The sequence below is a fragment of the Anomalospiza imberbis genome, chromosome 3, assembly GCF_031753505.1.
Source record: "Anomalospiza imberbis isolate Cuckoo-Finch-1a 21T00152 chromosome 3, ASM3175350v1, whole genome shotgun sequence".
Lineage (NCBI taxonomy): Eukaryota > Metazoa > Chordata > Aves > Passeriformes > Viduidae > Anomalospiza > Anomalospiza imberbis.
The window spans coordinates 84,800,611-84,820,932 of record NC_089683.1 but is presented as its reverse complement, the minus strand read 5'-3'; the positions used below and the strand labels follow the sequence as shown (position 1 = coordinate 84,820,932).

At 37.1% G+C, this 20,322-nt stretch overlaps 1 protein-coding gene across 10 annotated transcripts in view; it reads left to right on the top strand.

Annotated features, from left to right (window-relative positions):
- Positions 1-20,322, top strand: part of KIF6 (kinesin family member 6) — a 167,860-nt gene that overhangs the window by 129,066 nt on the left and 18,472 nt on the right. For 4 of the 10 annotated variants that reach the window (XM_068185493.1, XM_068185490.1, XM_068185496.1 and 1 more), the window contains 4 exons: positions 9,228-9,309; positions 10,250-10,385; positions 11,877-11,965; positions 19,570-19,646. In XM_068185493.1, the coding sequence (XP_068041594.1) occupies positions 9,228-9,309; positions 10,250-10,385; positions 11,877-11,965; positions 19,570-19,646 (384 nt within the window). Of the gene's footprint in view, positions 1-2,465; positions 2,546-9,227; positions 9,310-10,249; positions 10,386-11,876; positions 11,966-18,819; positions 18,985-19,569; positions 19,647-20,322 lie in introns of those variants that run through there. The other 6 variants (XM_068185491.1, XM_068185497.1, XM_068185495.1 and 3 more) reach the window with 6 other exon arrangements.

Here is a 20,322-nt window from a genome sequence, read left to right as displayed (position 1 = left end):
AGGTATCCAAGGGCTAAAATATGCTAGAGCATTGTAGTCAGTTTGCAGTAGTCTCAGAATAAGGGAAAGATTCCTCTTAGGAGTTCACAATGTTGATATTCACAATGTTTGTGTGTGTTATGTTCTTCTGTACCTTTGCGCTTGAAGTGTCAAACAGCAGTGGTGTTTTTGTATTTCTTGTGCATGCAGCACACTCATTTTTATTCCTAGGATGACCTCTAGTGGCATCAAGGCCATTTTCTTTAGGGATGAGTTTAATTTCTTTAGTCTATTTCAAAGGAAATAGGAATTCTGAGTGACAGAAAGCTGGTAAGATTGTGCTTGCTAAAGGGACGTTTATTTTTCATTGTTGCTAAGACAAAGATACTAATAGCACACAGGATGAAAATTCAAAACCAGTACCGCTTTGCCTTTCTTAACAAGTTTTACTCTGCCAAAGATACAGATACTTTTGAATTTGCTTTGTACAATTATTGTAATATATTAGGTACTTTTAGAAATATTTGCCAAAGTAGTCGTTAATCAAATGCTTGCAACAGTTAGGGACAATTAATTTTGAAAATATATATAAGCAGTTATTTGGACATTACGAGCTGTTAGACTATATCCTTTGGTAACTGTGAAGCTACAACTGTAACAAGCTTACTCTCTTGGTTTTGCATGCTATTTTGTGCTTCAAGACAGCATCGTTTTTGGCTGAAACTATGAGCTCTTGAAGAGGTTTTTTTTTATTTTTGTACCTACCAAGTTCTTCTTCAATCAGGAAAAAAAACATGGATTCAAAGCATCACCCAGATAAGCTGCAATGATGCCCTTGCTGCAGTACTTGAGGTTTCTTCTTAGGTAATGTGTCTTGGGGTTTTCCCAGTATTACATAGGAACTAAATTTTAAATTACAGGAGTATGTTTTAATAAGAAGACACTTCTTCCACCTGTCCCTTCAGGCCTCAATCTCATGCAGACCTTTCTTTCCACAGGTTTTCTCTCCAGTCCTTCTAGGGTGTTTTTTTTTTTTCCTGTATTTTTTCTATTACTTTTTTTAGCAGAATTTATTATGTCCAAGGTTAGGTTCTAGAGGCAGGCATGAGTCTTCTCTTTCAGTTTGTCTTCAAGAAAAAAATACTGATATTTACTGGAAGTATTTGCAAATATGTCCTCCTGAACTGTCAGAGAAAATTCTGAGATTACTTGTGTGTTCCTATTAAGCTTCCCATGTGGCCCACTCAAATCCAGCGATCAGATCTCAGAAAAGAGCAAAGAATTTTTGGATCAAGTGATATTTTTATTAGGAGTCATGAACTTGTAGTACAGCTTCCCCAGTACTCAACTTTTTGACACTGACTTTGGCATTTCACTGCTGTTGGAACAGCTTGCAGACTCTATAAGCTTTCTTGTAGTATTTCTTCTGAAATAATGAACAGTTCAGTGAGAGTTGTATTATTATTTAGAAAGTCCTTCTGGTGTCTAACAAGACAGAATCTAGAGATGAAGCTTTCAACTCTCTGGTCTATTAAGATAAGACATGAAGATTCTGTGAGGGTAGTTAGGCATTGAAAAAGTCATCAAAGAAGTTCGTAGGATTTCTGTTCATGGAGTTTACACAATATGTCTGGACATAATCTGGTTCTGTTTTCACCCACCCTTGAGCAGTTTGAACCACACAGGCTTCCAAGGTCCCTTCCAACCAGAATGATTCTATTATTCTAAAGCAGGACTTGAAGTGGAGTGAACAAAAAATAAATCTGGTTCTATGCACACAGACTACAGATTCTAGGCCTAAGCTTGATTGCTTATCTTCAGTATATCTTTGACTACATTTCTCTTTTGCCTCTAAAAAGCTGGTAAAAAATTTAACTAAGAAAAATATGGAGTTTAAAGTGCTGTAGGCTTCTTTCTTCTGGCCATGTCCAGTGGGTGTGTCCAGCGTGTGGGTGTGTAGGCACCTTGACTAGTTCTGTTTCAGTCAAGGTTTCCTCCATGAAAGCTCTCTGTAATAAAAAATTCTGTAATCTAATGAACTGTAAACAACAAATGGAGCTCTTTCACATCTGTATTTCTGTGAGTAGAAATTTCTGTATAGCTGATTATGTAAAGGACAGGACAAGGGGTGGATAATGAAATAGCATGGTGAGTGTGATATCCAGCATTTCAGAATAACCTGCAGGTCTGGTAAAAACTTCTGCCATTTTATTTTTTTCTGAAATAGCTAAAGGAAAATAATTAATTTCTTCTTTGATGAAAAATGTTTGCATATTTGAGATCAAAATAAATAATTACTTGGAACAAGTAGCTAATAATATCCCACAAATGTGCAGAGGTTGGATATAACTTCTCCAGTTAAGAAACTTGTGGTGAAGCTGTAATTGCTTTTGGATATGTCAAGATTGTCTCTTCTCAGTATACACTACAGTGTAATTCAGCCAACAGCTATCAGAACATCAAGCCCAGTGTCCTTTCCTTCACAGGACATAGGGAAGAACTGAGTTATGAGAACCCCCTAGATACCTCTGTATTTCTTGTACCTTCTTGAGCTGGTACCACAGCACAGAGTTCAGCTGTTCTGCAACCAGCAGGAATGTGCACGGGAGAACCAGCAAAAGCATGGCACTCCATGTGGGATATGAGTGTGGCCAGTAAGGATAGAGGGTCCCAAAACCATAATCTGGTCCCTAAAACTGCCCAAGTTGCACATGGCCCTAATCTAATACACATACCAGGACACTGAACAACATAAAAATTAATCTACTTAAAGAATGACATTCTTGTTGACATTAAATCCTATAGTTGTAGTTTCAGAAATTTTCTGGAAAACTCATATATCATACCAACATCTAAAAAAGCATTTAGGAAACTTCTAGATGACCAGTGGAGTAGCCATGTGGGAGAGTGGAAATTAAACTTTCTGTAATACTTTTGTCTTTATTCTACACTTAACTGAGGTGGTGACTTAGCACGTCTCTCTGCTATTTGCATAGAAAAAAAGTCAGATCCATGATAGAGGAGCTTCAGCCCAACATTCTTTGTCTTATTTGAGCCAAGAGTTAAACTAAATAATTTCTAGTGCAACCTCATGCTCATAATCTATTGATTTCACCAATAATGATGTGTCTTTCCTTTGCACTTTCCATCTCCTCTACTCTTTTGAGATGAAAGAAGCAGAAAGATCAAAATTGTTCAGACTAGTACAGCCATATACATTTGTTTGGTTAGTATTCACTTCTGGAATCAAGATCAAAACCTCCTTTATTGTCTAACTTGAAGTTAAACATCAGTTTCATGGCCCATCTATATCTATACACAGCTGAAACAGAAGCAGTTAAGGATAAGCATGTATGCTTGTTTTTCCTTAATATTCTTTCAAATGACATTGCTATAAATTTAGTGTACAGTCCAGAATAAATGCTGCTGTGCATTGTCACAAGCATTTGTACTGACAACCACAGTACAGCTCTATGTCTACTGACAGTTCTATGCAGAATGCAGGTAAAACACCCCCCTATTTTTAGATAACACTAGGCCTATTGAATTAATCCCACAGTTGCTATGTGCATTGCATTCCTAATTGTGATCTGCAAGCACAGACTTTGCTGCCCATGCCTGTGTATGTTGTTCATGCATAGTAATCTGTGACACTCATTGTGACTTCACCTTTAGCACCTTTAGGTATGTCTTATTCTTAGGAAAGTTGTGCTATATTATTCTCAGTCAAATCCTTCTCTTGACTAGGCACTACTTTACAAAAGTTGTAGAACTTAATGGACTGCAGTCTGGATATTGGTGATGGGGTATTCCTAATGTCTCATGACAAAGCTTAGGAAAGAGATTTTATTTTTTCCATGAAAGCTCTTGGATTTTGTAGAAATTAATGTTTACCAAACTTCAAAGCTTATGGATGACAAATCACACCCCTTCTGGGGAGGCAGAGAAAGATCACTCAAACATAACAGGTATGATTTTATCTAATATTATGAACAAGATAAATGATGCAAGAGGAATCACATGTAATCAAATGGTAAAAAGTATTTATTAAGTTTAGGCAAGAATCTGAGTTATCAGGGAGTTCCTGGCTAAGACCCAGCTATGCTACTATTTCACTAGATTAACTGGTATGTATGGAACTCATTAAACTTGAGGCTGCTTTGTTGCTTTTTTTTCCCCAGTTTAATTGTATATTTGGAAAGCAACAGGGAATTTTTAGCTATGATGGTTTCAGAAGTTTACATGGCTTAAGTGCAGCTGACATGAAGGTAACACCTCCTGTTTTGTCGGCCATGTATTTCAGAAAGAAAAATATAGATTACTAGTTTCAAAGAAGAAACTTGAGGGAATTAAAGTGTGACTCTATTTAGGAAAAACAACTCACTGAGATGGGAAAAATAGCTCTGTTTGCCAGGTGTACATTGGAAGTTAATTTGAGCCAGTATTAAGCCAGTAAAACAATAAGCAATGCAATGTTACGAAACAAACAAACAAAAAAAAGCAGCATGCCAATGGACCTTTTTACTAAATTCAGTGGTCAAAATCAAAATCAACAAAATACATGTCCTTAATCCCCTGCACATCCGTTAACTTGTAAAACACTGAAAATAGGACAAATTCTACGACAAACTGGCTGAAAGTTTTTAAAATCTATTACATTAGGGTTAAGTAAATTGCTCTAAACCCACAATATGAACTCATCCAGACATTAGGATATTTTCATCTTCTCCTGAGTTACATTGTGCCTACTCATCTTTGCTTTTGTAAAGATGAGTACACACATGGTGCCCAGTGACAAACAAAGACTGACATGGCCCAGGGGAAATATAAAGAGGATAATTACTTGTAAGATGATGTTGAATAATGATAGATGGGTATTCTTAAAAAAAAAAAAATCAACTTACAACATATGTTCCATTTTCAAAGCACTAATGCTTGAGTTTGCCAAAAGCTGCAAAGCTGATAAATAATGCAGTAAATATATTAATGGGATACTAAAGTAAATTCTAAATTTGGTTACTTCAAGTGACTATAAATTTAAGCAGATAAACATAAGACTATCCAGTGAAAAAAAAAGGGAAATATTTGACTGCAAAAGTACAGCTGGAGGGCAAGACACAATGTTATTTGAGGCACAAGACAATAAATCCCTAGGAGTTTGACTTCCAGGATGCACTCAGGTTGAGAAATATATGAGCACCCCAGAGAGTATAAAGTTCAGGGCCAGAAAGTTTCTTGCAAAATTTTCTGACTGTAGACAAGAATCTGCCAGAGTATTTCAGGTTGTTGCCAGTTTGCAGTAAACTATGGTGATAACACTTGGTATCATTCTAGAAATAGTGTGTTTCATCCATGCTTTCCACATGGCTTTGAAATAGTGATCCAGTTAGCAGGTGCTACAATTTCTCTCTGGTACTGTGTGGTTTGATCATGTGGAACATGCTGTAGAATTTACTACTTCTTGTACTCCAAAATTGATCGTTTCATTAGAATAAAATAATTATATCTTAAAATACCTTTACAGATTTCTTTATGAGATAAAAAAGCACCAAAAATTACAAAATGTTATCATATGAGCTCACTTTCATCTCTATGAAAAAAAAAGCACCAAAAATTACAAACTGTTATCATATGAGCTCACCTTCATCTCTATGCAGGCTGCTGATATCAGTTGTATCCTGTGCTCACTTCACCAAATGGGTAGTATATGAAGATGAAGCAAAAACAGTTAGCCTTAAAGTAAGCATAAAATTTGCCAGCTATTTCCCTACCCAGTGTAGCACTGTCAGTCTCTTCTTTACATCTTATGACTCAATATTCTTAAAAAAGTCTTCACAACTTAGGTTTCATAATTTTTGCCACTCAGCTCTATGTGCAGTTTTGTTAATGTAAAGAAGCTAATACTCTTTATCAGTATTTTGCTGACTGCTGCCAAAATAGTTCTGTTGTACAGAACTGGATGCCAACAGAAGCCCCTAGTATACACAGAGCCAATGTTTTCCTGCATTATGCAGGATTCAATTGCAGCAATTGCATTCATTGCCCAGGAGAAGTCAGTGGGGCATGAAAAGTGCATGTGATATTACACTCCAACTGAATGAAATAATCTCAGCTGATGCACTAAAAGCATAGAGCTAAAGTGTACAGCTGAGTTTCATATGACAAACTGTCAATCAATGAATTAAAAGTCAGTCCTGACTGAACAAAGCAGACACCACTTTGTGTTGTGTGCAGTTGTAGAAATTATATCTGATAGTTAATATTATAACAGTAGCACCTCTACTACATCTTTTAATGTATTGCAAATTTTTTTCATGTATGTGGGGAAAGCTGATGTCATGATTTTTCAGTGCTTCATAGTCTACATGTACTTTGTATATGTGTGGTTAATGTATATTTTCTGTTTCTGCATGAGAAGGCAGATATATATAGCAAAAATAAACTCTTTAGAGGAAAAAAAAGCTGTAGCCAAAAGAATTTTTTTCTTAGGTGTCTAAATTGAATTTGTGAGTAAACAGTATGCCTGGACTGGTAAGAGGAGAGGGGTGTGAGGCAGCAGAAGCCATGGGGCAGAAAGAGGCCACTGCAGGGATTCATCAGGAAAGGTAAAGGGGAGGGGAGAAGAGAAGTAGCAGGGAATGAGGAGAAGGCAGAAGTAACAGGAAACATTAGTGTTGAAATATGGTCCACCAGACTCTAGACATCTTTTTGCTTGGAACATCAGGAAAGAGCCGTGATCCCTTGTATATATTACAGTAGGTATATTCCAAAGGTCTAGTCTTTAGAGCTGAATGTTATTTCACAAACATATTGCTGCAATGAGCAGGCATGACAAGAAACTGAAATGGACATTGCAACACCTTGAGAAAAGACACTGGAGAACTTAAAAGCAGTGCCCCAGCAGGCATGCCCTTAACTTGACTTACCAGTGGACTTCACCTGACACTGTGATCAAATCTCTTCTGCTTTTGTGACCCAAGCTCAGTGATATGCACAGGGATATGTAAGTTTTAGCCATTTATCTAATGTTACTTCTGCTGCTGGGGCCACACCAACTTGCAGTATATTCATCTCTTTCCATTCACAAAACTGTGCTGCTCACCTTGTCTACAACTGTGCTTCTGCCTTTCATCCCCCACTAGGGATAATGGGCAGATTTGTATTCCTGGGTGAGGATGCTGCACCTTATTTATGATAAAGGTCTTAATCTCATACAAAAGGCTTTAATATTGTTTCTGAAGGTAACCTGCAACCAAATAATCCTATCTACAGCATGTAATCAGCAGAAAGAGAACCATTCTTTTGCTGTTTCTATATACAAGTGACAAAATTTTGCCTAAGTTTGGCTGACCTTTCAGAGCTAATATAAAAATATTTTTCCAAGTACTAGATGTCCTAATAAACCAAGGAAGGAAAGCTCTACTCTGGCTTGTATCACTCTGTAATAACTAGCAGAATTTGGTGATGTTTTCATGTAGGGAAATCCTCACTTCAGAAATAGCATTAACATTTTAAGATGTTACTCTCTTCCACCCTATGTTATTTCCCTTCATTATAAGGGGCTACAGCTGCTGCCTCCTGAACTCAGACACAGTCACAGATTGTGCAAATAGGACAAAGGCACTTCAGCGTGCTCAGGAGAGTCCCCTTTAACCTGAAGTTAGCTCACACTAGGTCTGGCTGGAATATTCATGGAAACATAATAAGGATTCTCACATAGTCTGTGAGCATGGCTCACTTGAGAGCCAGTAACTCCCTAAATCACTTCAGTTTGTTCCACAAGAGCACATTTCCCTCAAGCCTGGCTGCTCATGAAGTTCAGAAAAGCATGAAACTTCAGGAGTTCTGCAATGAGTGTCTCCCTGCAAGTTTCATCTACAGCTGTGCTTTCCCACATTATGCCTTCTCTTGGGGATGAAACGTGAGAAATCAGAAAATCCTCATCCCTTGTAATCGTTGAAAGGTCTGCTCCTTTCCTTAAAGGTTCTGGCATGGTTATGATGACCTTTTATTATGTGTTATGTTCAGATATAACTTGTTATACAGTGTCACTGTTCTATCATCTTTGTCTTGTTTGTTCACTTTAACATTCCAAGCAGTTCATATTTTTATCTTTTAAGGGTACTCTCCCCACCACAAATGTATTCACCCTATCCTTCTTTGTAATCACATGCAGCAAGGCCTTTCAGTGTATGAAATGAGACTTGTCCATGGGCTTTGTCCACCTTGACTGTCTGTATTAACATGCTTCAGCTAAGTATGAAATAAAATGTTTTTCAGCATCATCTGTATTAAGCTATAGAGTGCTACTACAAAAGATTAATGGTTTCAGCTGGTGTGCTGACAGGCAGAGAGGGGTCACTGCTGCCCTCTTGTTCCAGACAGAATTCCTCTCCTTGAAGAGAGGGTGCGCTCCTCAGACTGACATAGGATTTATTTTCTTGGCAGAAATAAGAGTTGGGGTGGAAACTTGTATGTATTGTACAGCAAATATTTTGGTTTTTTTTAATTTTTCTTGAGTTAAAAAGGTCAAACATATTTTCTTGGGAACGTAAAACTCTTCTCATTCATCCCAGAAACAGAAACTGTTATAACATTAGTAGGTAACTTTACATTTCCTTTCACCACTGAACATATAAACCATGATGGAAAGACTGTTTCACAATCTCTCAGAATAAGCATATTGTGTATTGCTCTGTTACAGGATAGGGAAATCATAAGCTGCTTTCTTAGGCTAACTTAGGCTACTCTTAAGGTATTTCCTTAGTCAGACTTTACCTTGAAAATGTTCTCACATAGTTTCAGGATATTTTCCTTATTTATACTAATTTATTGCTTTCCAAAGTTAATCTCTTTTTCAAGAGCTACTGGTGTCTCTTCTTTTTGCAACAGCTTCTGGTCTTGTTTGTGTTGCCAAAACCATTGCAAAAAGTGGTTGAACGCATTTGATAGTGTTTTATGCCAAATATGAATGTTTAACTTGTTTTTATTTATATCTAAAATTAATGTTCCGATCTTTAATGATGAAAAAACCTAATTATAAGCACTAAAAATCACTAGTTACTGACTATGTCCTCTACTAAGTAAGGCCTAAATAGGGAATTTGAAGAAGCATTTCCAGAAGAGAGAAATGGTTAATCACCCCAGTTTCATTAACTGCCTCTAAAAAGATAGTTTTTATTCTAATTAGAAGTTGCTTCTTTGGACACCATATAGTCATTGCTTAAATCTGATCATTTACCCTATAGCTGTTTCAAATCCTTCTGAAGAACTAACGTTTGATCCAGTAGAAGAGAATCTTCGAATGCAAATTGAAGAAGAAAAAAAAAGGTACTACTTCTGCCTTAGATTTCTACCATCCTTCAGAAGATAAATTATACTGATAGTATATTCCAATTACAATTCTGCACACACAGCTACCCTCAGGGTTTTCTCTGACATTTTAAAAATATCAGCTTTGTGGTTCACTAATAGTTCTAAATTTTTGTATGTGCTGTTGGTTTGTCTGTCAGATGCCACAGTAGATGAGAGAGGAAGATTTATGCTTGAGCTAAAGGTTAAAAATAAATAAAAACACCTTAATGTCCTCCCTGAGGATTAGTGTTTGCAACTGTTGTTTGAATCCAAATGTATTGTGAGCCTTTTGTGTGGATTCAGAAAAGTCCTGCCTTTCTTGACCTGAGTGACCAGGACTCACTAAGTGTAAATAATACGCAGGATACACATTGGTTAACCAATCCTTGCCAGAAGGATAAAAAAATGGATACAAGTATGAAGTATTTTGCTAGTATTTGTTATTCACAATCTTTGAGGAAACTTCTGGCTCTTTCTTACTCCTGGTAAATCTCCAAGTGTCTAATAGCCAAGAGGGTAACTAAGCTTCCATCTGACAGGGGAACCAGTCTCAGCTCCTATCTGAATCCAAGATATCAATTCTTTATTAATGGTAACATGTTGAAAATTCAAAAGAAATAATTTTCATAGTTGATCAAGCACATATTTTAACTGTTTATCAATGTTGGTCCCACTTGAATTTCACTAACTTCATTATGAAATAAAAGGTTTGTGGAATAAGTTTCTTGCACTTACTGTCCCATGAAGCTTTTGTAAAATATGAGATGTTTCCTTCTACCATCTGTCTGTGTCCTCTGCATCTCTGATTATTATACATTATTTTATAGTTTAAATCTCTATCAGTTCTAGGTAGAATTAAGCTTTATTCAGATATATGTTGGAAAATGTGTAATACACTTTCTTCATCTCATATTAGCTATAAAGCAGTGCACAGTCGCTTCAAAGGGCTGAAGATAGAGATTGAGCACTTGCAGCTTCTTATGGAAAAAGTGAAGATGAAGTTGCAAAAAGACTTTGAAATCTGGTGGTCTGAAGAGGCAAAACAATTCCAGGTATGAAATAATTTTGTATTTCTTCCATTTTCATATAAATAGAACATCTTCAATAATTTCTCAAAGAAGTGGTTAATTGACTAGTTAGAAAGGAGTATGAAGGATAGAATTCAGGGTCTGGTTCACCTGTACTTATGCCAATGTAAGTTGGACAAAAGTAATGTGAATTATACTTGTGTGAAGCTAAAAAACATTAAACAAACCCATTTTTTCCTCCTCTATTTTCTGTTTTGATGTTCTCCCAAACAACTTAATTACTAGGGAAGTATGGGCCCAAAATACCAACAACTCTGAAAGAATATTATCAGATTGCAAGAAATAATATTTTTTACTGCTAGCAAAACTATTATTTCATCAGCATTTTTTGCAGCAAATATAGTTACTTTTTAGCTTCCTTTGCTTGCAAAGACTCCAGTAACTTTTCAGCTTCCCTAGGCTCCCAGAAGGTCATCAACTCCCAGCACAGTGTGTTTCCTCACTCTCTAGCTGAAGTCCACCAGTGTTTAAGCACAGAGTGCTCTAATACAATGACTTGTGTAAAGATGAACTAAAGACCTGTTATTTTAACCAGTGTATTGGAAGTTCATAACACAGTCAGTCTGAAAACTACACTCTACTGAAACAACCTAGCTTTCTTGTGCTCCCCTTCTGACACGTTTTTAATGACTTGCAAGAAGTGGTATAGCAACTCACAGCAGAGCTCGGCCATGAACATACATCAGCCTTGTGAAAAAGAATGCTGAGTGCAGTCCATCCCATATCATTTATTATTAACTGGAAGGAAAAGTTGTTATAAATAAAGAACGTTTTAGCTTATATTTTGGTTAATTCTCATCAGTATAAATTTAAACCATATTTTTAAGGAAACAGCCTAAAATAAATACAGAACTGTGAACTTAGTTATCCATAGGGAACTTAGTTATCCATACACTGCCACCTAAGCAGCTTAACTGCAAGTTAGCATTACCAAATACTTTTCCAGGTAAAATCCCTATCCATATTAGTGACAAAGAGGATGATGTTTTAGTCACCCTCGTGTCTAAATATTTAGGCTTTGCAAAGCACTGCAAGTAATATTTTTGAATCCACAGCAGCACATTTTTCTCCATCCCTTAAAAGGAGAGTTCCAGGATTCAACCTCTCATGATTCTTCACTAGAAGATTAGAAAACTGGAAAACAGAATTGGGATTGATTTCTTATATCTTGACCTATCTATACATCTGAGCTCCCTAAGAAACTGAAATCAGTGAACATATGCTGTTGCATATTAAAAACCTGTAACTTGAGCTTAAAAATATTTGAACTAATCCTAAATACTTTTCTCTTTGTTCAGAAGTGTTTGTACAAGTGGAGAAAATACTGTGTAATTTAGGCTCTGTGTTTTCTGAATGAGTCATTGTTTACCTTGTTATTGCTGAAATATATAGGCCAATATGAAGCACTTTAAAAAAATCCTAGCCTCATAATTTTGTTTTTCAATCTAAACCCAGCAGGAAAAGCCAGAGATGGTTATGTCACCAAATACTGTCACTGTTTATCCACAGTTTATCAGATCCTCACAGCATCTATCACCTATCAGGTAAATTGTTTATTTTTCTCTTCCTTCCTTACATGGGAAAAATTGCACTTTTAATAAAAGTGAAGTTGTCCAGAATGCTTTTGCAAATATCACACTGAAACACTGTATTTTCAGTTACAACAGAAACAACTGTGTAGAAAATGAAATTTTATCATTCAGTTATTTGGAAGTCCTATTGAAGGTAGGACCTCAGTTCTTTTGACGTGATGGTCTTGGAACCTTGGAAACCTTTCTCTAGGAGCCTTACAACAGCTAAGAAAGGCGAGCCTGTTATCAGTCAGTTTTGTGTATGAGGAGACTATATCTCCTTTAGGATGTATGTAGGGGACTTCAAACCAAAACATATTTAAAAATTATTATATAAATATATCCTAGATAGACTTGCTCCTGAAAAATGTCATAGTACTATATTTATGCAGTATTTTATTCCACAATGGTACTATATTTGATATTGTAAGATGGTGATGTGTCATCTACAGGAGAAAAATGTAATCATCTTGGTTGTTTCATCAACAGTCGCCTCTGATTTCAAAAGCTCTAATTTAAATTTGCAGTAATAGGTTTTTCATAACTATCAGGGAAAGTAGTGTGCAAGAAACCACATACCTGACTGTTCAGGTTTCCATATTCAAGGACAATGAATGGAGGTTCTCTTCCCTTCCTTCTTCCTTTCTCCCTCCCTCTTCCTCTTTCCCTCGCCACCTTTCTCTTGCTCTCTTTTCCTGCTTCTCTCTCATCCTTCTTGTTATGCAATTAACATTTCTCTGATGAGTGGCTTTACCTACATTTTTATGACAGTAATCTGCATAAATGATGTTTTCCTGCTTCCTTAAAACTGTAAAATAGCTTCTAAGTTTTATTTAACACTCTCATGTATCTGTAGTAAATGCTCCATAATCAGTACAGAAAATGATAGACATAGTCCTCTAAAGTTTTCTGAGAAGACATTTTCAGATCTCTCAAACTGATGAAAACCAACTCCAGTCTTCTCTATTTTGCTTTGGTTCTTGTTCTGTGTCCTCTCAAGATTTAGGCATTAATCACTTTGCAAATGGTTGGCAGGTTTTAGGCCTAATCTGTGCTGTTCATTTCTGGTCTCAGGCTGAAGGTTACTTGTCCCAAAGAAAAGCCCATGGAAAAGAGCATGAGAGTATTTTTGGTCTAGCTTAGCACAATTCAGCCAAATTAGCTCAAGCAATCCATGACTGTCACTCTCTGTACTGTCCTTTGAACTAAGCACCTTTTGCACAACCTCTTTGCCCCACTGATCTTGGGAACAACTACTTTCAGTTGGTGTGCTGATCCATTGCTCAGGAGAGCAATACCTTTTGCATTCTAATTAAAAATTCTTGAACTGAAAGGAGCATGTAGTAATGCCCAGGTATTTTCCAGTGCAATGGGGGACTGGCCTCCAGCAGTGGTGAATCCACCTTTCCCCTACCCTAGTTCAGAAACAAAATTGCATAACTGATTTCTTTATGGTTTTTTTAAGCTTTTCTATCATATGCCTTTACTGTTCATGTTTATTACTGGAGGACAAGTCTAAAGAAAGTCCTGTTGCATCCCAGGTTTTGGGTTCAGATTAGGGGTTTTGATATGTATTACTTAGCCAGTTCCGGGTACCCCTTTGTACACCCCTGTTCCCCCTGCGGTGTTCAGCTCCAGGTCAACTCCAGCAACCAGCCCCCGCTCCTTCCTGAGACTTCCCTGTCGGTTACCTTGTCCCCGCAACCCCATTCGCCCTGGAGCCCCGTGTCCACCCCTGTTGCGTCCCCGTTGGTCACCCCGGTCCATGTCACTCCCTCGTAGCCTGCCCCCATTGGGCGAGGGGGGCTTGTGCCTCCCTCAGCCCACCCCCTGTAAAACCCCACTCCTTTCTTTGTTCGCCGCCATTTTGTCCACGTGGCGTTGGGGAGCGAGCCGTGCTTCTCCATCGCAGCTCCACGCGTCAATAAAAGCCCTCCAGCCAACCACACGGACAGAGTGGACAGTTCCTTCCTTCTTCGTCTCGCCCCTTGCACCTGGCAGCAGAACACGGCCAGCCCACCCCGGTGCGCAGAACACCACAGCGCCCGGACCACGTGGTGCCCCGGATCCCGCCGAGAAACAGCGCCTTTAACCGGTCTCTCTGGAGCTGTGCGGGACCGGGAAAAAGAACGAAACATCGCAAAGTCCATCTGGCATTTTGACTAGAATGGGGAAAGGTACATGGTTGCTTTCAGCTGCCAAGCTTACTTTGGAGTCCTGTACTGCCCCACATGATTCCCTGCAAAAAGCAGATGTTTTTTACAGTGAACAGTTTCTCTGTGTCTAAGTAATGGGCATATTGACTAAGGCTGACTGGATGATCCTTGCATAAATATCACAGACGCAGAATATTTATCTTCTGGAACTAAAATTGTAGAGGGAGTTGGGATGAATGTAGTTTTATTTTCCCTTCTCTATCAATATTCTTGCAATAATCTTTAAAAGTCAAGCACTCTTTCCTTCCTATGGTTCTAGAAAGTTGATCTTATTTTATGTTAGGCTGTTTAAACATATTTTACTCAGGTACGTTTCCAGTGGCATGTATATGGAAGTAGAAACACTATTTCTGCTTTTTCTGAGGCAGGAGCTACAGGCTTAACCTCCCACTGTGCATGAAAATTTACTTTTTCCCCTACCCGAATCAATAACATTTTAGAGTAATGGTTTCAAATTTCACAGACTTTAAAAGAATAAAATAGTAGAATATTTATTCCCGAAGGATTTCCTTGGCCCCAGTTGTCTTTACTAACTTACCAGGAACTTTACTTACCATTTCCCATAATTATGTAGAATGAATCCAGGCTACAGACACTTCTTTTCCTGAGACACAAATGGTTCTTTTTTTCTAACTTGTATAAAAATCAACCATCTCTTTCTTTGGAATGATATTGCTATCTTCACCCAGCAGAATAACCAGCCACTAAAGCAAAAGCTGACTTAAATTATGTTTGATATAATGTGGAATAAATAAAACCTGTTTCCAAGATGGAATTCAGTTAACGGGTGATATTCTATATCTTATAGATATAAGATCTAAAATTTAATAGGCTAAATTCTAAGACTCTTGACAGAGTAAGTATGCAGTAAAACCATTCAGACAAACTTCTGAATGGGAATGGATGTAAATACAATCTTCAGGCTAGAAATAATATTTTATATAACCCAGCATGCAAAAGACACAGGTGTATTCCTAATCTTTATATGTGTTTGAACAAAGTCTTTTGATCACCTTCTAGTGTATGACTTGTGTGCATTGTTATTGTTTGACACACCTTAGTCATGTTTCTAGAGAAAATTAAGCCTTGGGAAAGCTCACATTTTATTTTATACTAAGTTAATTTATAACTAAAATAACAGAGAAGGGAGGCTAGTAATCATTTTAAGGCTTAAGAAGGATACACACACCTAAAAGGCACTTGATTCATGGCCAAATATGTCTCTTTTTTCAGTTGAAAAAATGGCTGAATTGTTAAAGTGTCAAAATGAGTCTATGTTAATAAAAGAGTTGAATACTGACCATTTCTGCCTCAGTCAGTGAGGTCTGAAAGCTGTGGTGCTACCTGCAACTCACACTGTATATATGTTTATGTCTCTTAATGGATTCCTGTCAAGTCTGCAAGAAGTCTGAAAATACGTGTCGGGCTCACACTCCATATGTGCTCCACACATTCAGAATTCGAGCACAGCCTTTTGTTCTTCCTCATACAGTCTCTCCCACAATGGCTTTCATTTAAGGAATTTATCAGATCCTTGTCTTTTCAAATTGCTTCTCTCACTGAACATTTCGTTTCGGTAGTGTTGAATGGTTCTTGTATTCCCTTTGAATCATACAAATGTTAGATGGTTATTAAAATCTTATAAAATTTTGGATTTTTTTCCTCCTCTTAGGAGGAATGCATTCCTTTTTATCTTAGTCAAATCTTTCTTAACCTCACTCATTTCCTTTTACTGCATCTCATTTGTCCTATTCCAGCAAGCCCCATGGTATGCTCAACCTCAGACTCCTCAGCTGTTCTGTTTCTTATTCAAAATATTCCTTGCACTTTAAATTCCCTTGGAGCCATTTTCAAATAAATGTTTATGTTGTCTGATGACTCTGAGCATCAGATTTTTTTAACAATTATTGTCCTGGATTCCAAGAATTGCTCCCTATATTAATGTTGTGTAAAACAAGGTCAATGTTTACATACCTTACAGCACTTTCTGTCTAATAATTTTTTATTCCTGCCAATTTTCTGCAGCGTTACATAATGATAAAAACATAATCTGGGAATAACATCATCAATTAGTGACATTTCAAAGGTTTTCACATTCTTTGGTAACAACTGGAACAATTTATCTATGAATTTGCAAGTTAGGCCAAATCAAATTTTGTAGCCAACTACTAAAATGCTCAGCATTAAGCAGCTTGAATCTTCCCTGTCTGTACAGTGAACATCTGTTCCCCTCATGTCCAAAACTCAGATAATTGGACAACTGCAGCTGAGGTTTTCTTAACATTACAGAGGTTGCACACCTTCAAATTTTCAATTTCCATTTTAATCTACCTGATTTTCCATTATTTTTCAGCTGCCAAATTAAGCCCTCATACTATGACATGCATCATCTCTGCAGCTCTTCTACCCTGTGTACTTGATGGAGCTGATCAGTCCATGGATCAGTTGTCTCCGGTCCTTGAGTTCCTGCAGCAAGGGAAAAGCTGCTGCAACCCTGTGTACATCTCTATGACCCCTGCCCCATGCCTGACTGAGAAATACATCCTCAACAGAGGATTCTTCCCCCATCACGTCCCAGAAAAAGAAAGTTATCCACTGGGTGAAACATCAGGTACTAGGTTATGAGAACAAACAAACATATAAAGTTGACAGACTATCTTTAGTCTCCAGACAAAGTAGGAATTTTACTGAAGTTGTCAGGAAAGACAACTTTGAGATTTCTTAAATTCAACTCATGGAAAAATCAGATAGATTGAGTATTAAAATGGGAATTATACACTGTCAAAACAAGCTGAATAATGTTAGAGGTTACAGCTTGGACGACAGACAGAAGCAAGACTTAAATACCTTGTATGTCCACCTAAATCCAAAATGTGATCCAGGTATGCCTGTTTGCACATTAGAGAAATGTTGAATGGAACATCTAGAGCTCTCTGGATCAACCCCTTGCTTGAAGTAGACTTTGATCACACTAAAGTGTGTCAGGCATGATTTTGTTTGTCTTTGTTGGAGCACCCTGAGATGTCCAGTCTTTCATGCTGGTCACACAGAAAGGGGTATCATTACCTCCACCCCATGCTGGCATAATGACTTTCCATTAAATCTAAAGCATTACTAGAACATTTCTCCATTTTTTGCATTACTAGAACAGCATCTAACACTCAGATGAATAAGGAATGTCCTGACTTCTAAGAACAGGCTAGGAACAAGTTGCATCTGAACGTACAAACCACTGCACAGCAAAATTACACTCTTTTGTCCCCTTATGATTCAACCTATCTTGCAATGTCAGTATCTGAGCTTCAGCTTGAAGGATGCAAGTTATCCCCATGCAGACCATCCCTCTAGCCTAGGAATTAGAGAAATCTCTAGGATATACGAGATGGATTTGAGTTGTGCCAAACTGATGGACTCATTTATTAGATTAGTACACTAATAGTTAACCTCTTACGTGGAAGCAGAACTTTGAGTAATTTCAAAAAATAGTTATAAGTTTCCTTATAAATTTCCTTAACTTGCAGGAGAACAGTTTGCATCCCACAATAAAAGTGTCTGCTTGCAACCCCACAGGCACAGGATAGGAGATAAAGGTCCATCTCTAAGTGCAGTAATGTTAATTTCCTGACTTTAGGCATCATCTCACTCAGTCTAAGTGGGTTTTTTAATATTGCTTTCTGTGCCAAATTCTCCCAGAGCACCCTAAGGCAAGTTTTGCCATATTGTCCTCAGGTCCAGGAATGTACTTGAAAGTGACATCCCTAGAGTTCCAACCATGCCACATCTGTAGTATATAGGTTGGTTTTTTTGGTTTTTTTTTAATCTGTCCGAATCTAAATCCCATTTCAAATGGGGATTTAACATTTTGGGCAATCTTTTTTTTTTTTTTTTTTTTTTTTTTTTTTTTTTTTTTAATTTCAGTGGAAAAAAATAAGTAGTTCAAATACATTAACTACTGCAACTTAAAAATAAAATACTTCAGCTGACTCACAGTATTTGTAAATCATACATTTTGTGCATGGCAAAGCAAAGATGCTTATTTTAATAAAGTAATGAAAAAGAATCACATTTATTCACATTATGTTTGTTGTAGGCTAAGAATAGAGTCAGGGATGGTTGCTATGGTTAAGTTGATGTGTAGTGATTTATTGAAACCTTGGTTATGTGACTTGGATGCCTCAGTATCTCAGGGCACAGACACAGAGGCCTTTTAGAAAACTGAATTTAAAACATAAATCACTTCATTTTTAAGAACTGCCAAATCAGTGGGAGAAAATGTTCAGGAAATTCTAAAGCCGAATGATGATATGAGGTTCCCAGATATTGTTAAACCACATAGTAGGTAATAACATCACACATCCTTTCCAGCTCTTGTAATATGTAGAAGTAATAAAGTACAGAATATTATTGACATTAAATAAGATATTGTTTTAGTTGAATTAGGCAGGTGTGAATGGTGTGAGACTCAGGGAGTTAAAGACAATCATTCAGCAAACCTGGAGCTGTTCAGCTGAAAATGACTTATACTCCTGGGCACAATATCTTCTGCAAAACTGAACCTGGCACAGTGTAATACAGTAAAATTTTAGTAATAAATTTCTTTCCCTTTTCAAGTTCTCTGCCAGAAATATCAATTCACCAGCCAACAATGAACAAACTACTGCAGAGTTAGAAAAGCAAGAACTTGCCAATCCTGCCATCTACTGGAAAAATCCTTACACTGAGTAATTTACTTTTTCCACTCTAAGATTGGCACCAGATCTGGCAGTACATGCAACCCTCAGGAAAAGCAGAGAGTCCCTAGTTATCCAGTGGTGGAAAACTGCCTCCCTAACAGTGAGCTTCCTTGATAATGAAATCTGCAGAGGCAGGAATACACAGCAGCTGGTTGCAATATATTTGGCTGCCATCAACAAGTCCCATCCCAAAGTCCTCACTGAGTTTTTACCCAGTCTCTCAGTGATTTTGGTAACAATTTTGCCTGACTAAAGAAAGAATAGAAAGTGAGCAAGGGCCTCACTTGGCTAATACTCAGTTTAAGAACTAAATATACCATTACAAACTGTACATCAGATATATCAAAGGGCTTTACAAGTCTAGCTTAGAAGGCAAATAGTAAAAGTATATTTTTTGTGAAGGTATTTGTCATTCTTTCATGGCCACATTCTCTACATAAACATCATCATCATATGGATTAAACTGAAAATCTTCTTTCCGTAAACAAGTGTTTTATATAGATTTTTTAAATCTTGAAAAACATCTTCTTTGTAGTTAATTAGTGTATGTATTAATACTGCCTACACAAGGGCTATATTCTGTTCTTCATTTCCTTCATTTTCCTTCATTTCTTCATTTCCTATTCAGTTTTTCAGACAGCAGTAGAGACAGCCCTAATGAAGATCCAGCTGTGAAAAATAATTCAGTTACTTTTGGTAGCCCAACTTTAACAAGGTAAGAACTATACCTTGGCTACTCAGAGGAAAAAACAAAATACAAAATAATATAATGCCTTCACAATCCTCCATCAGTCTATTTAAAAACAGTCTCCTTGAAATATAAAAATTTTAAAATTTACAAATTGAAGATTTTCCTCCAAGTTTTAGCTTTACACATAGCTTTACACCAATCTGCTGCATCATCAGTATTACAAAGGTGGTTTCATGTTTGGCCTGAAGTTTTTCTTCTATATAGCTTATGAATATTCATGACTGTGCCTTCCCGGACTTCTCAGAGAAAGGGAATCTGAAAGAGTAAATAAAAACATTTGAAAATAAGAGAAATCAGAGTGTGTATGTATTGAAGAATTGTAGAATGCAGGAACTAGGTGGAGATTTTTTGATAGTTGTGATTTTGTCTTTAAGATATTTTTAATCTCCCTCCCACAAATTATTCCATCAAAATAAAATGGCAACAGTTTCAGGCTTGGCAAAGGTTATATGTCATGTTTTCTCAAAAGAGGTCCTGCTTTGTGAAAATTAGCTTATCAGGTTAACAGAAACTACTAGGGTTTTGAGCCTCTATTTTTTCTAATGTGTTTATTTCCACATTCTTTTCTCCCACTGAAACATCATGCCAAGTCACTCTGCTTCCAGAAGGTATATTCTTATTGTGCTCAAC